The sequence below is a fragment of the Indicator indicator genome, chromosome 1, assembly GCF_027791375.1.
Source record: "Indicator indicator isolate 239-I01 chromosome 1, UM_Iind_1.1, whole genome shotgun sequence".
Taxonomy (NCBI): domain Eukaryota; kingdom Metazoa; phylum Chordata; class Aves; order Piciformes; family Indicatoridae; genus Indicator; species Indicator indicator.
Genome location: NC_072010.1, coordinates 124,273,656 through 124,289,769, shown reverse-complemented (window position 1 = coordinate 124,289,769; position 16,114 = coordinate 124,273,656). Strand labels below are relative to the sequence as shown.

Sequence of the window (16,114 nt, the reverse complement as noted above, 5' to 3'; positions counted from 1 at the left end):
ACTGAAGCTGTTCTAGAAACCTGCAAACTTCTAGTTAAAGATGTCAGGACATGGTGTAGTGGTTATGGAGGTGTGGATAGAAGGTTGGACATGATGATCTTACAGGTGTTTTCCTACCCTAATGATTGTAAAGATGATCTGAAAAGAAGGAAAAGCAACTGGGAACAGCGTGCATGCTGAGGAGTGGGACAATGGGTTTCACATACATTTTAGACAACACTGAGAAACCAGGGAAAAGAAGGAATACATTTGGAGGAAATATGAATGTGGTTATCCTGTTTCAGATTGCTGGTGGCCTACTGCAGCATCTCTGTAGGTTCTGCTGTTGTCTACAACCCCCAACTAACCATCTGTAGCTAAGCTGAGTGTATTGCTTTGCTATTACTTACACAATTTCACATTCTTTAAAAAAGAAAGGTGAAATTAAATATCAAAGGTATGAACCATGAAAACAGGTAACTCTCAAAGTGTTTAAGAAACACACAATTGGAATTACTGTCTTAGACTTCATGGAAAAATAGCATGCTGCACTGCCATTGAGGTCTGTATCATGACCCACACATACAAGAACACAGAACTGTGGGCATTTGTCAAATACAAACACTCCAATATAATTTCTATGAGATTAAATACTCCCTTCCTGGGTCAGGGGCTCCCATTTTGTTCAATGTTTGGAGACTTCATAGCTGAAGAGTTGAGAAGGCCAAGGTTGCCATTCATTAAGCTGCTCATTTTTGGTAGCACAAGCTGCAGCTGTAAGATGCATGCAGCTTCTCAGTTTCTCTGTACTGCTATGGACTCAAAGGATGTAAAGATGCAACCTGTTGCATAGCTTATAGGAATGCAAAAACCCATCACAAATAGACTAACATGTAATGTGAACATGGCTTACGTTTAACCCCGTTTTTAGGTTCACAGAGAGCTCTTAACCATGATGCTTAATTATTCTTTCTACTTATGAGAACACAAATTCATAGAATAGCTTGGATTGGAAGGGACCTTGAAGATCATTTCAGTTCTAACACCACCACCATGGGCAGGGACACCTTCCACTAGCCCAGGTTGCTCAAGGCCTCATCCAAACTGGACCTGAACACCTCCAGGGTGGGGGCATCCATGATCTCCATGGGCAACCTGTTCCAGTGTCTCACCACCCTCACCGTAAAGAATTTCTTTCGCATATTTAGTCAAAATCTACTGTCCTCAAGCTTCAGTCCATTCCCTCTCATTCCATCAATACAAGCTGTTGTAAAAAGTCCCTTCCTGGCTTTCTGGCAGGCCCCCTTCAGGTACTGGAAGGCTGCTATAAGGTCTCCCTAGAGCCTTCTTTTCTCCAGGCTGAACAGCCCCAACACTCACAGCCTGTGCCCATAGGGGAGGTGCTCCAGACCTCTGATCATCTTCATGGCCCTGGTCTGGACCTGCTCCAGCAGTTCCATATTCTTCTTATGCTGGATGTACCAGAACTGGACACAGTATTTCAGGTAGGGTCTCACAAGGAGCATGTCCAGAGAAGGGCAACAAAGCTGGTGAAGAGTTGGAGAACAAGTCTTAGTGGCTGAGGGAACTGGGGTTGTTTAGTCTGGAGAAAAGAAGGTTGAGGGATGACCTCTGCAAGTACCTGAAAGGAAGTTGTAGAGAGGTGGGTGTTAGGCTCTCCTCCCTAGTATCAATGGAGAGGATGAGAGGAAATAGCCTCAAGTAGTGCCAGAGGAGGTTTAGATTGGATATTAAGAGAAACTTCTTCACTAAAAGGGTTATTAAACACTGGAATAGGCTCCCCAGGGAGGAGGTGGTTAAATCACCATTCCTAGAGGTGTTTAAAAAACACAGAGGTGTGTGCTAAGAGACATGGTTTAGCACCAGACTTGGAAGAGTTAGATAATATTTGGACTCAATAATATTAAAGGTCTTTTCCGATCAAAACAGTTCTATGAAAATTGATGTTCTTACATTATTTCTCACCCAAACAATCATTAATATTCCCAAGCTACAGTACTTCCACTTTAAGTTTTGTTTCCAATTCAATACCTGAAGGACAGAACAGATTGCTGCATATTTTTTGTTGCTTCTGAGCTAATCTGGGTAAGAGCTTTGCAGTCATAACATATTATCATAGAATCTTACACGCAATAGACATTAGAAGAAGAACAAATACTTTTGCTTTCATGAGAACTAAGTGTTTTAGGAATAACAAACAATTCTGTGATGTTCTGCATAATTGGACTTAGTGTTTCTTCAAGAGATTGCTGTGAAGCTGTCTATAATATACTTTTGGTTTCCTGGATGATTCCAGCCTTGCATAAATTTGAGTTGACAAAATATGCCGTACTTTTTACAGCTATGCTAGGAGAATAATAATAATTTAATTTTTGGCAGAAGCCCAGAAGCTAAGAACAGCTGTTTCTTGTCTCTAGTTACCAGTACAGGTTTACTATCGATTACAAAGCTAGTGTAGGTAATGGACACAGGCATTTAATTCCTGGTTAATACTAAACTCTTGCTAGCAAAGACATTTTTATATGACACTCTAGCATCCCTGTGTGCTGTAGCACTCAATAAGCAGACATTTTCCTGTGTCCTAAGTGTAATTCAAAAATGTTTTATTCTTCTGGCTTGCACAGCATAAGAACCCATTACCATACACCCAGCTACTTGTAATGCTGTTGACTGAAATTAAATACTACAAGAAAATATGAGGCAATTTAGAAGTGAATTTAAATTTCCCTATACTTCATTTGCATCCATATACATTTTGATGGCTACCTAATTTGGGAGTTTTATTTCTTTCTGTTGCTGTGTTAAAACCTGAGACTTTGCCCATTCAACTTAAGTGAACGTGATTCTTGACAGTGAGCCTACATCCTTATTTGTCTGCTGAATGTATAATGAAACAGCAGCATGCTGGTTCTCTGAACTTCAGCAGTGTTCTACTCTGAGCAGGGATCTGCACAAAATATTAAATAGGCTGATAGTATAATTTTATCTGTGTTGATATTACAAAAAAAAATCTAATAAATATTTCACTTTAGCACTGCAAATATAATGAAAAATATATGCATGCTTGCTAACATGAAACTGTTTCTCATCCAGCTATTCAAAGGGTAAATTTAGTATGTTCACATGTAAAAGTTACTCTCAGTAGTTCTTATTTATGTAATCAGCAGAGACTTCCAGTCACTACAGTGGCATGAGTGTGCATTTTCAGTTGTAAAGACAAAGAAAAATCTTTTGAATCTTATTTGTCATCAGGGGTTAGAGTATTGGGAAACAATTTGAGGGTAGAAACCACAAAGTAGTGCTGCATAGTACCAACCCACTGCATCTTCTCCATTATATTTTTCTTAGAAATGTTTATGTTCATCATCAAGACCTGCACTACCTGTTTGGTGGCCATATTAGCTGTAATTCAGCAAGGTGCTCAATTAATTTCATGTTTTAATAACGCTAATAATTCACTGATTCAGCCTAGGAACAGTACCTGTGTGACTTACATTGTTCTACCTAGCATTATCATCATTAATAGCTTGATGCAAGCACAGAGCATGGAATTTATTTATTCACATAAAATTTGTTCTCCTACCAGCTGTTTTCACTGCAGCAAGGCACAGAGTCGGTGGTGTTTTCAGACAAAGTCAGGCAGGGGGGATGAAACCACGAGGCTATCTTCATGTCTGAAATGGCTCTGATTCCCCAAGAATCAAAAGTTCACATCTGGGCAAGGTACTGTAACCTTTCACAGAAGAGGCATTGAGTACTATGCCAATTATTTTCAAATGAGACCATTATAAACGAGAAACTATTGCCCTATCTAAAGAGCTTATTCTTCTGTGTTAAAGCAATGCTTTCCCTCCACAATCAGTTTCTGATTTACCCTGGCAATATGCCATCTCCAACACCTATGCCTGCATGCTAGTGGCACGATGGAAGTATTTGCATAATCCATGAGTTCTTTGAGGTAGTTTGCAAGAAATGTCAGTATGTAAAAATATGATTTTTGCCCCCCAGACTTACTGAGTTTCATTTCTAATTTATGTGCATTTATCATTGTCAAAGAACAATTAGATTGTGTTGTGTAGCACTGAGGTGTAATGTTGCACTGCATAGTTGAGAAGCACGTCGGAAGACATTGGCTACGCAGTTTAGAAGTTCCAAGGCAGAAACATCAATCAAAACACCTTTCATAAAGACTACACAGCATGGGGGCTGTTCTGCTCCAAGCCCTACCTCCTGCTGCTGCACACATGGATGGATTCACAGGCATTTCAGAGAGAGAGCTCCTCTTCAGCTAGGATGCTGCTGCTCCAAACTCTGAGCAAACACTCACTGCTTCCCTGCAGTGCTAGCAGCAGAATCTGTCACTGTAGCACTCATGCAGATATTTACCCAATGTAACCGTTTTCAGAACACTTTTAACCACTTTGAAGAAGGGATTATTACTCATGAAAGAGCTCAGCACACGATCAGGGCCAATTACAACAAAGGTCACTTTACTGTGGTTGTAAGAGGCCTTTCCATCTTGTGTTTCCTGCTGGAATCTTTACAGGCAGTTTAAGATTTCTCTCCTCCACCCTAGAGCCAACATCATATGATACCACCCAAACAATGCACCTCTTTAATCATGAACAGCGTTTCCAGAGGTATCCAAATGCTGCTTGTAACATGAAATATAAAATCCATCTCACAGTAATTTTCTTACATGTCACAGTACTGTAAAATAGCAAAAAGCCAAGCATCTACTTCTCTAAAAAAGAAATATTGAATGAAATACAGCAAAGTGATATAGCCTGTATTGATCCATGTATCCCAAGGTACTTCGTATCACTAACTTCTGTTGCACTCTTATGCTAAAAAAACCTAGCTCCTCAAATGAGGTCATGGATAAATGCATCAGAGTTAATCCTGGCAGTGTAAAAAAAAAAAAAAAAAAAAGAAGTAGATCTTGTTTAGGCTTCACAGATCAAATGTTACTTCAAAAACTATATAAAATATTGAAGGGAAATTCTGTCTTACCAACACACTAACTCAGACAGTGAACAAAAGCGTAAGAGGCAACAAGCCATCTTTTGAGTCTTATAATCATTAAGACTAAAAAATAATATTTGATTACATGCAAAATATAGGATTGTCTAAATGCACAAAGTAATTAGAGTGTTATTAAAAAAAAAAAAAAAGAGGTATTTTCCTGGACACTCCCACCTCAAAAAATCTCTGCTTTAATATAAGTAATACAGAGTATTTTTAAGTTGATGACCAATGAAAACCAAGAACACAAGAGAGAGATTTAGAATTAATTATTAAATGCTATTCAAGGTATTTTTTGTTGGAAGCTTTTCTTTCCCACAGACATAAGACATTAGTTACAAGGAAAATTGTTTGCTTCCAGGTGAAGAGAAGAGGAGAACATCATCATTTGAGAACTGACTTCATGATTCTGCTCAGAAATTTATATCTCAATGTATTAGAGTGGAAAGGTTATCTTAAAACAAACATTCAGGAATTTGAAACCTGATTTACCCATCACACAAGTCTTGAGATTGAATTGATGCCCAGTGCTGGTACAAATTCAACAGAAATCATAGAATCATAGAACATTAAAGGCTGGAAGGGACCTCCAGAGATCATCAAGTCCAAGACCCCTGCCAAAGCAGGATCACCTAAGGTAGTCCACACAGGAATGTATCCAGGTGGGTCTGGAAAGTCTCCAGAGAAGGAGATCCACAACCTCTCTGGGCAGCCTGTTCCAGTGCTCCATCACTCTCATAGTAAAGAAGTTTCTCCTCATGTTGAAGTGAAACCTTCTATGTTCAAGTTTGTCTCCATTGTTCCTTATTACTGTGCACTATCAAAAAGAGCCTGGCCCCCTCCACTTGACACCCACCCCTCAGCTATTGATAGACATTGATCAGATCCCCTCTCAGTCTTCTCTTCTCCACACTAAACAGCCTCAGTCTCTCTTCACAGGGGATATGCTCAAGTCCCCTAATCGTCCTCATGGCTCTCCATTGGACCATGATAATAACAATGACAAGACCTGTAAAGCAAACTTATTTTTCCTGTCATTTTAATAGCTTTCTTTTCCCCTTTTTAAAGAAGCAGATGTAGTCCTTTTGCAGTTATGTGAAAACAGGAAAAAAAAAAGTTTTCTAACAATAAAGATCCTTTAGCTAATATGACCAGATTTAAATGAAATAATGAAGTCCCTTTGCTTCCAGAGAGCTCTCAGAGCTAAGATGATTCTTTTTGTCCTCTACTCTTATCTTACTACCCAGTAATATTTTCTATTCAAAACATTCAATGTGATATCTAAAAAAAAAATATTAAATCATTATACCCAAAAGACATGGATGAATGGACAAGGCTTTCAATGTCTGCGTGTCAAAAGTGATATCTGGAAGACAATATAATGTAATTTATGAAATGAGAAATAAGAGAGAAAGATATAGTTGTTACTACTGGAAATAATCTATCAGGTGGATGGGTAAAGTGCCTTAAGAACCCTAGAGCTGGGTCATTTTTAGTCAGATGTCTTCATTAGCAGGATTTGCCCTTTCAAAGACATCTGCCTGTGCAAGACAGGACTTCACTAATCTCTGCTTTGCATAATAATCCAAGTGCTCACTCAGATGGTGGGAGATATGAGTACTTGACATCTCTCCTAGCTTGAAGGAATTCAGATCCCTGTCTCCACTTTCTCAGGAGAGTGGCCTAAAAAGCTGAAGGGAAACTAAGGTACAGAAAGAAGAAGAAAAGCCAGATCTGAACTTCAGCAGTTATGAGCTTATTATCCTGAGAAGGAGAGACCTGGGTTACCTATCCTACATCTGTGATCATATTTTTAATGAATAATTGTCTGGCATAAAATGCCACAGAAGCACTCTAGATCACTATCTGGAAGTGCAAGCTGTTGGCTCCAGCATTCATAACCTTTCTGTTTGTGAGTGAAAGCTGCCATGGCTGTTTCATTTCATGTTGAAGTCAGTGCTGTTCCTGCTTAGAAGTTCAAAACTTGAAGGCATAGTTAGGTATCTTCAGTTAAAATATAATTCCTAGTACAGATTTAGGTATGCAGATTTAAAAGTCTGGTCTGATGCATGCAGGTAGCAGTTTTTAATCTGGGAAATACAAATCACAAAATATTAGCTAGATTAAATCAGCCTTTCAGACTTGCAAACCTGAATGTTCTTTCTGCTTGCGTTTTCAGGTTCTTCACCTTGATGAACTTAGGAACCACAAGCAGCACTGGGATTTCCCAGTCACACTTGTAAGTAATTTCCAGTTCTGTCTGAGTATCTGAGCACTATTTCATGCAGTCACTTCACTGACATGCTACACATACTAACACAGCTCATACTGGAGCCAGACAGTAAATTACAAGGATTGCTTATGCTTTTTAAAAGATGTAATAGCTTCTATATCTTTCAGTGATCACAATTAATGCACATGAATGAGCTAGTACATTACAAATCAGATTGATGGGTGGCTGGCTAGCTTTGCAAATGATATTAAAACCAATTTGACATCAATCCTACTTCTCATTTATTGCACCTCAAAAAAAAAAAAAAGTAATAGCTGTTGTGACAAATAAAGGTGAGTCCTCCAGCAACAGACAAAGAATCCCATTCTTTGTGAAAGGCAGCATCACAGAGAGACAGAAAGGAGAAGCCAAAAGAGTGAAATTATTCCAGAGGAGTTAGTAAAAACAGAGTTGGCATTCTGTTTGAAATGTGCAGGTACTCTTTTTCACACTCCAGTTACTGTACATAGTTTCCAAATTAAGCACCATCATCCATGAGAGGATCACAGATTTTTTAATTACTTTGCTAAATGTGTACCCATTTCTCTTTAACAGAAAGGAGAATTTTTTTCCTTTTATTTTTTATGCCCTGATTTCAATCATTAAACAGCAAAACCTGTAAACCACCAAACTTACTCTGTGGATTCATGGTATAATGTCTTGCATACATAACACATTTATCAGCTATATCTTAACAACTATTGATGTGAATGCTGGGAGCCTCTGTTCTTGGCAAGGAATAAACTGAGGAGGAACTGGGGCTCTGCAGAGACTAGCAGAGTGAAATGAGCTTGGGAAAACATGAAGGACTGATCAGAAAAATCAAGGACTGAGGTGAGAGAGCCCAGCAGAAAATGTAAGAGGCCTGGAGAAAGCCAAGTTCATGTACTAGCAGAAAAGTAAGGTCCAGTTTTGGTAAGAGTCCTTTATACTTGAGGGCAGCCCAAAGCCTTGCTACAGACACACACTTGTACTGGCTCCTTTGTCATCACTTTAACCCACAACCAGGAGATGTCTGAATTATCCTGTGCCACAGTATTGATAAACACTGTCACCTGGTCATTTAGAAAAGCAAGAGTGGAAAGTTGAACTGCATGAAAGGACAATGGAGAGAAATTGTTCCTAAATTAAAAATGCTACAAAGAAGGAGACTTTTTTCCCCTTCCTTTTTTCACTCCTTATCTCTCTAGCTCACACCTTCCTTCCTATCTCTCTCAGAAAAAGCTGTAAGAATAGCTCTTAGAACAGGCTGCAAGTGCTTAGAAACAGGGACAATCACTTGATTCCTTGACTGCACATGGCATGACAAATACAAGGTCCCTGCACCACTCCTCCATTCTTTGTGCTGGGTTTGCAGCAGCCCTATGCAGCTTCAGTTCTACCCAAGCAGAAACAGACAGATGATGCTGTAATTTCTCTCTATAAAATAGTATGTAGGAACATATATAAAATACCACAGATTAGAAGCCCATATTTATTTCTTCCAGACAGGAGAGAAATGTAATTCACTCATTGATTTAACATGAACTTGACTATAGTACAACCCTTTCTGCACAACTAATTAAAGGTAGAACAACTCTAAAAGTACTTTTTTTCATGTAAGTATATAAACACAGTTGGGGGTTGAAGAAATATGTATGTCAGAGGGAAATTTGATGCTCACTTTGAGAGAATGGACTGATTATTGCTGGCATATAAATTATGTATGAAATAGCCACTAAATTGCCCATTTTCATAGAATCATAGAATGAACCAGGTTGGAAGAGACCTCCAAGATCATCCAGTCCAACTCATCACCCAGCCCTATCCAATTAACTAGACCATGGCACTAAGTGCCCCATCCAGGCTTCTCTTGAATATCTCCAGGGACTGTGACTCCACCACCTCCCTGGGCAGCACATTCCAATGGGCAATCACTCTCTCTGTGAAGAACTTCCTCCTAATATCCAGCCTAGACCTCCCCTGGCACAACTTGAGACTGTCCCCCCTCGTTCTGCTGCTGGTTGCCTGGGAGAAGAGACCAACCCCCACCTGGCTACAACCTCCCTTCAGGTAGTTGTAGAAAGCAATGAGGTCTCCCCTGAGCCTCCTCTTCTCCAGGCTAAACACCCCCAGCTCCCTCAGCCTCTCCTCATAGGGTTTCTGTTCCAGGCCCCTCACCAGCTTTGTTGCCCTTCTCTGGACACCTTCCAGTACCTCAACATCTCTCCTGAATTGTGGGGCCCAGAACTGGACACAGTACTCATGGTGTGTCCTGAGCTGTGCTGAGTACAGGGCAGAATAACCTCCCTCGTCCTGCTGGCCACACTATTCCTGATCCAGGCCAGGATGCCATTGGCTCTCCTGGCCACCTGGGCACACTGCTGGCTCATGTTCAGCTACTATCAACCAGCACCCCCAGGTCCCTTTCTGCCTGGCTGCCCTCCAGCCACTCTGTCCCCAGCCTGTAGCACTGCTTGGGGTTGTGGTCAAAGGGTAGAACCCTGCACTTAGCCTTGTTAAATCTCATCCCTTACTTATTACAGTTTGCATTGATCTTACGTGTTCCTCAGCTCCTTAGATGAAAACAATTTGGTGAGCTGAACTTGTAAAATAAAATCAGAGAGCAGAATTATGATGATTGATCTTTTCACTGTTGCTGCCACATCTAAGCAAATCCAACTTGGACTCCATTTGCCATGCACTGAAAGACAGCTTGCAAGTGATTAAATCCACCTTCACTTGACCTGCCCAGTTCTGTTTAAAAACTGTTATGTTTGACTTGTTCAATCCACTGAAGTATTGATACAGAAACAAGACTAGTGCTAGATGGCAATGGTTCTGGCACTCTGTCTTGCAGTGCTAACTTTCCAATAGATGTGCTTCTATCAGTGTAGGGATGCAGCAGAGGCAGCACAAGAAAAGTATGTGAAAGCATGCTATTTTCTTCAGGTGCACTAAAACTATGGGATACCAAGGAACTTGATGCTTTTGGAATTTGATTCTTATGAATGATGGAACTGGTAGATGCCCTGGCAGTTTTCAGTGACTGAACACTTGTAGCTGGGAAGGATTCTGCAGTTATTTTCAGTGCATGTGTAAGAATATGTAAGTCAACATGTTTTCACCTGGCTCCTTTTCCTAAAGTGATCCCAAAGTGACAGGAAGTGTTCAGAATGATCACAGGATGTTAGGTATTAGAGGGGACCTCTGGTGATCTTTGAGTCCAACCCCCCTGACAGAGCCTGACCACAGAATCTATTGTAAGTTGCACAGGAATGCATCTAGATGGGTCTTGAAAGTCTCCAGAGAAGGAGACTCTGCAACTTCTCTGGGCAGTCTGTTCCAGTGCTCTGTGACCCTCACAGTAATGAAGTTCCTCCTCATGTTGAGGTGGAACCTCCTGTGCTGTAGTTTCCATCCATTGCCCCTTGTCCTATCACAGGGCACAAGTGAGCAGAGCCTGTCCCCTCTTCTTGACACCCAGCCCTCAGATATTTATATACATTACATCTTCTCTCCCAACTAAAAAGCCCCAGGTCTCTCACCCGTTCCTCACAAGGCAGTGCTCCAGTCCCTTAATCATCCTTGTAGCCCTCTGTTGGATTCTCTCTAGTAGATCCTTGTTCCTCTTGAACTGGGGGTCCCAGAACTGGATGCAATATTATAGGTGGAGCCTCACTAGGGCAGTGTAGAGGGGGTAGGAGGACCTCCCTTGACCTGCTGGACTCACCCTTCCTAATGCACTGCAGGATATCATTGGCCCTCTTGGCCACAAGGGCACATTGCTGTCTTTGCTGGCTCTGGTTAGTACACGGGAGAATAATCTATTGTCTCACCAATGGTGCATGGGCTAACAGAGGTGACATAACACTGAGCAACCTTTAGATTGATCTACTTTATCAGTACAAGTCAGAATGGGTCTAGGATATAATGTAAAAGCAGCTGCCTGGCTGCAGTCAGTGCTGGCACAGAGAACAAAGATGTGCTGTTCAGTCTGGTAATCTAGTTCAGGTCACTAAGTCTCTTCCAAATTGCCTTATAGGCTTGCTTAATTTACCCTTCAAATATATTCTTTCAGCAGGAGTGTGCTGCATGTCAGAAATAAAACAGGCATCTGTTTATATATTGCATTCACCTCATATATCCATAACACCTCTTGCATGTACAGTCCTGACAGTGTCTGATTTGCAGTTATATATATATATACACCAGGTTGAAAAATGATTCCCAAGGATTAAAAGGTAATTAAAAGAGATTTTGAATGAGTAGTAGGAATTACAAAAGCAGGGCTCATTTTTTCACAGGATCTTAGTCTCATTAAAAAAAAAAAAAAAGGAGAAAAAAAGAAAGAAAGAAAAATGCAAAGTTGAGTCATTTTGAGCCTGCATTATGCTTATATGTCACAACATTGAGTCTGGTTTTGCATTTGCAGCTCACCTCACTGAGAATTCTCAGTTTCCCTTTGAGATTTTTAGTGAAAAAAATGGTTACTCAATTAAAATTACAATGCAGTATCAGCTGAAGATAAGTTTGTCCTCTAGCCCATTGTGAGCATAATGCTGTGAACGTGCAATAATAGTGACTTCTCTTTCTGATGTCTAGATAGCTTATTCCTCTGCATGTGGGAGGCCATTATCCTGTGGCTGTTCTGTTCTCCTGATATAATCACTTAAATAAAGTTTTACTGTTTACTTTCCTTAATTGAAGTACAATAGAAAATATACAACCTCTAAGAAGTTCCACTTTCCTCACTGCTGTGGAGCTTTGAAGGTGTTTCAAGTTGTCTTTCAGCGCACTTCAAAAAATCCTTGATAAAAGAGTGTGTGTGGAGGTGAAGTGGGAGTACTACTGGCAATTATATTTTGCATCGAGTTGTAATAAGTTTACTTAACTGCCATCCTTCTGCCAACCTTTCCACTGTGATTTAGAACCTCTCAGTGGTCTGCTCAGTGATCAAATCCTGCAAAGTATCTTTTTCACAGGTTTTATTTTGCCCCTTTTTTGGAGCTGAATATTTCTTTTAGCAGAAAACCCAAACTGATTAATTTTTTTTTCTGAGTTACAATAATAAGAAAATCTTAGAATTATTAAGATTTTAATTCACTAATCTTAAAAGTGACCCTTCAAACAATGAAGGCCAACCTCACATTGACAGATGCATGAACAAACAGGCTTGATACTGGAAGATATTTTGCTTTTGCTCTGGACTGTATGAACTTCTTTAACAGTTTTCTGTTCTCAGCAATGAAAAAAATTGAAAACATTTTAATACAGTGTAAAATAGAAACTCATTGCAATGATATCTGACACATGGCAACAAAAATGGATACATATAAAAAAGAAATCAATTAACTGCATATTCAAGCTGAGCAAGAAAGAACAGAAAATTACTCACTGGTAAGAAAATGCTGGGAAGTAGGACCAAAATCCCTGTGAGCTTCATGCAGTTGCCTGATGCGCTCATCAATGGCCACCTGGTAAGAGAGGAAAAAAAAAATGAATTCCTCTTTTCTAAACAAGTAACAAGTAGCAACTATAGAACCATAGAATGGCTTAGGTGGGAAGGGACCTTAAAGATCATCTAATTCTAACCCCCCTGCCATAGGCAGGGACACCTTCCACTAGACCAGGTTGCTCAAGGACTCATCCAACCTTGAACACCTCCAGGGAGGGGGCATCCACAACTTGCTTAGGCAACCTGTTCCAGTGTCTCACCATCATCACTGTAGAGAATTTCTTTCTAATATCTAGTGTAAATCTACTCTCTTTCAGCTTAAAGCCTCATCCTATCCTACAGGCCTTGTAAAAAGTCCCTCTCCAGCTTTCTTGTAGCCCTCTTCAGGTACTGGAAGGCTGCTATAAGGTCTCCCTGGAACAACCCCAGCTCTCACAGCTTGTCCCCCACAGGGGAGGTGCTCCAGCCCTCTGATCATCTTATATACTTTTTTTTCATTAGAGAACACTGCTTAAAATTAAGCATACTCCTGCAAAATTTGCTACCCCACAGGGTTCAGCAGAGATGTAATATGATTTATCTGAATGAAAGGATCAGAAGATCACAGGATGTTAAGGGTTGGAAGAGACTTCTGGAGATCTTCGAGTCCAGCCTAAAAGAGGTTTGAGTTTGGTTTTCAGTCTTTCACTCTGTCCCCAGAAGTTGTTGAACATGTAAGGGATGATAAAGAAAAGCATATCAAATCGGCCTGACTTTATATACTTATAATAATAATTGATAATTTCTTATCAATATTGAAGTCAGAAACATTCCTCTATGTTAATAATTTTACAGAAGTACCTCAAAAGTAATTTTTAAGAGTGTATCAGTATAAACAAACATGTGAAAAGTAATCTTTCTTAATGTGGACATGATAACCATATTTTAGTTCAGTGCTGAAATGAGAGTAACCAAAGAGCATCTCGTACAAACATTTCTTTGTTATTTTGATGAGCCAAATCTTAGCCCCTTGATCCTTTACATGGAAGACTTCTTTGAAGAGTAAGTTGTCCTAATATGTTGTTGGGCTGGTGTCCTGCATTAAAACACAGGTGCTAGTTGCAAGATTGGTTTTATTCTGACTCTTGAAAATCCCAGTGAAGTATCAGGCAAGCAACTAAGAGGAGGTGGTTTCTACAAGATTCCAGAGTATATGAATGACATCTAACAACAGATTTATAGCCTATATGCTAAAAGGTTATCATCATTAAGATAAGGCTAAGATTAAACAAAGAAAGGAAAATGTCTGCCAAATCTAAGCTGACTTTTATTCTTTCTAGGAAAAAAAAAATCTTCTTGCCTGATGCTCATGGACAGGAACAGCAGTTTTTACTATCCCTATTTCTAAGCCAAATCATGTTGTTATTGAAAAGACTTAATAGTCTCATGTGTTATTTTGATAGGGGATTATTAATACTGTAATGAAAATATTCAACTGTCCCTCTTTTTGATTTACCATTTCTAGATCTATTGACATGCTAGAAAAGTACTAGAATCCCAACACATATTGAAAGAAAAGTGTTTTCCTTTATTATTTTCCTTAAAAGAAAATGAAACTTTTGTTCACTAGGTTTTTCGGTACTTTGCCACTTCTAAATAAAATATACCAAACAGAGCCATTATCAGAGCCCAATGACTCTATTGTCTCAAAACAATATGTGACCTACCTGGTCTGAATAGACAGGGTGATCGCTTTGGTGGCCCTTAATAGCTCTGGAGGAGAGCTGCTAGCCTGGCAGAATGGCTTAACAATGAAAAATACAATTTCTGCAGAGGCAGGAATTTCCTCTTTCCTTATTTTAAAGCCACTGCAACAGTGCTATAGCAAGGCTGGTGACAGACAACGCAATGTAGGGACCTGGTGTACACCTCTCTCTGTGACTGAAGAGGCCTCCCCCCCCAATATATAAGTGTATTAAAGGATCTCACCTGGGGCCCATGTGTTGCACCTACTACAGAAGACCCTTCTGGAATGTACACCTACCACTGAAGGACTTGGACTATGCCTGTGAAAACATTACTGGATCCAAGGAGTGGTGATATCTCTGTTTCTCTCTTACTTCTTACTTACTTACTTCTTTCTTACTCTCTCTTACTTTGTTTCTCTCTCTCTTTCTATTATTCCCTCTCCTCTTTCTCCCTATTTCCGTTCTGCTCCAGTCCAATCTAATAAACTTAACTCATCAGACATTTGGTGTTGGTTTGCTTTGATTTACTCCAAGTGAATTTTTGAATCTTAATGTGACCTCCCATGCTGCCTATGGTTGGCTCAGGCTACCAGATCATAGAATCATAGAATCAGTCAGGGTTGGAAGGGACCACAAGGATCACCTAGTTCCAAGCCCCTTGCCTTGGGCCGGGACACCTCACACTAGATCATGCCAGCCATATATTAGAATCTCTTTCAATCCACCTAAAACACAGCTTCACACAAAGGAGGAGGAATGGGTTTCATTAAGTTCTATTTTATCAAATTACTTCACTTTCTGTTTTAAGAACATTGATGGAAGAATGAGGAGATCAGACAGATATCACCTCTCCCATTCAGCAAGATTAGACATCTACCTTTGATCTTAGCTTCTTTAAACTACTGTTCCTTTGAAACACAGCAACAGCATAAACTCTTCTCAAGTTGTGATACCATCCTTTTCTAAGGGCATCTAAGGGCACATGCAGCATAATATATAGACACTAATTGCATAATTATTCTGCCTCAAATGTAGCAAATTATCTGAAGTTGTGTGAGCAGCAATTTTCACTACTTACTAGCACGGGACAACAGAAACAAGATCTCTAGTTTAAAAAATTGCCAAATATGGGAACTTAAGGCAATTATGGAATATCTCAATGTCTGTTCTAGGATTCTGATGAAATATGGCAAGAAATGAAGGAAAAGAATAGAAGATTCTTATCTAAACAGCTACATGTAGGGCTGCAAGAAAATGATACACAATCTCCTTTTTCAAAATTTGTTTCTTCAAAGGCTGGTCTCATGAAAAGAGAAGGGCAATTTTCTGTACTAATAAGCATCCATACATACAATACTTATTAAAAGAACACTCCTTTAATTCCCTCACCATATTCATAGCATTTTCACAGCCTCCTAACCTTAACTGCAATTGCATCCAATTTGACTTCATATCAAAGGAAACTGACTTCTACGAGAACCTCCTTAATGTTGCCCAGAAATTATCCTCCCAAGAGCTGAAAAGTATTTTTTTCCCCCCCGCTCACTTACTCAGAGCTCCCAAAGCAGTACAGGGCTGTTTTTACAAATCAATAAACAGGAAGATTTGATCTACTGTACTGCTAATAGCTACTGAATTCAGCCACTCTCCGTT

At 39.8% G+C, this 16,114-nt stretch overlaps 1 protein-coding gene across 3 annotated transcripts in view; it reads right to left on the bottom strand.

Annotated features, from left to right (window-relative positions):
* DMD (dystrophin) overlaps positions 1–16,114 on the bottom strand; it is an 851,798-nt gene that overhangs the window by 129,162 nt on the left and 706,522 nt on the right. For all 3 annotated transcript variants that reach the window (XM_054391265.1, XM_054391273.1, XM_054391280.1), the window contains one exon: positions 12,675–12,753. In XM_054391265.1, coding sequence (XP_054247240.1) covers positions 12,675–12,753 — 79 coding nt within the window. The remainder of the gene's footprint in view (positions 1–12,674; positions 12,754–16,114) is intronic.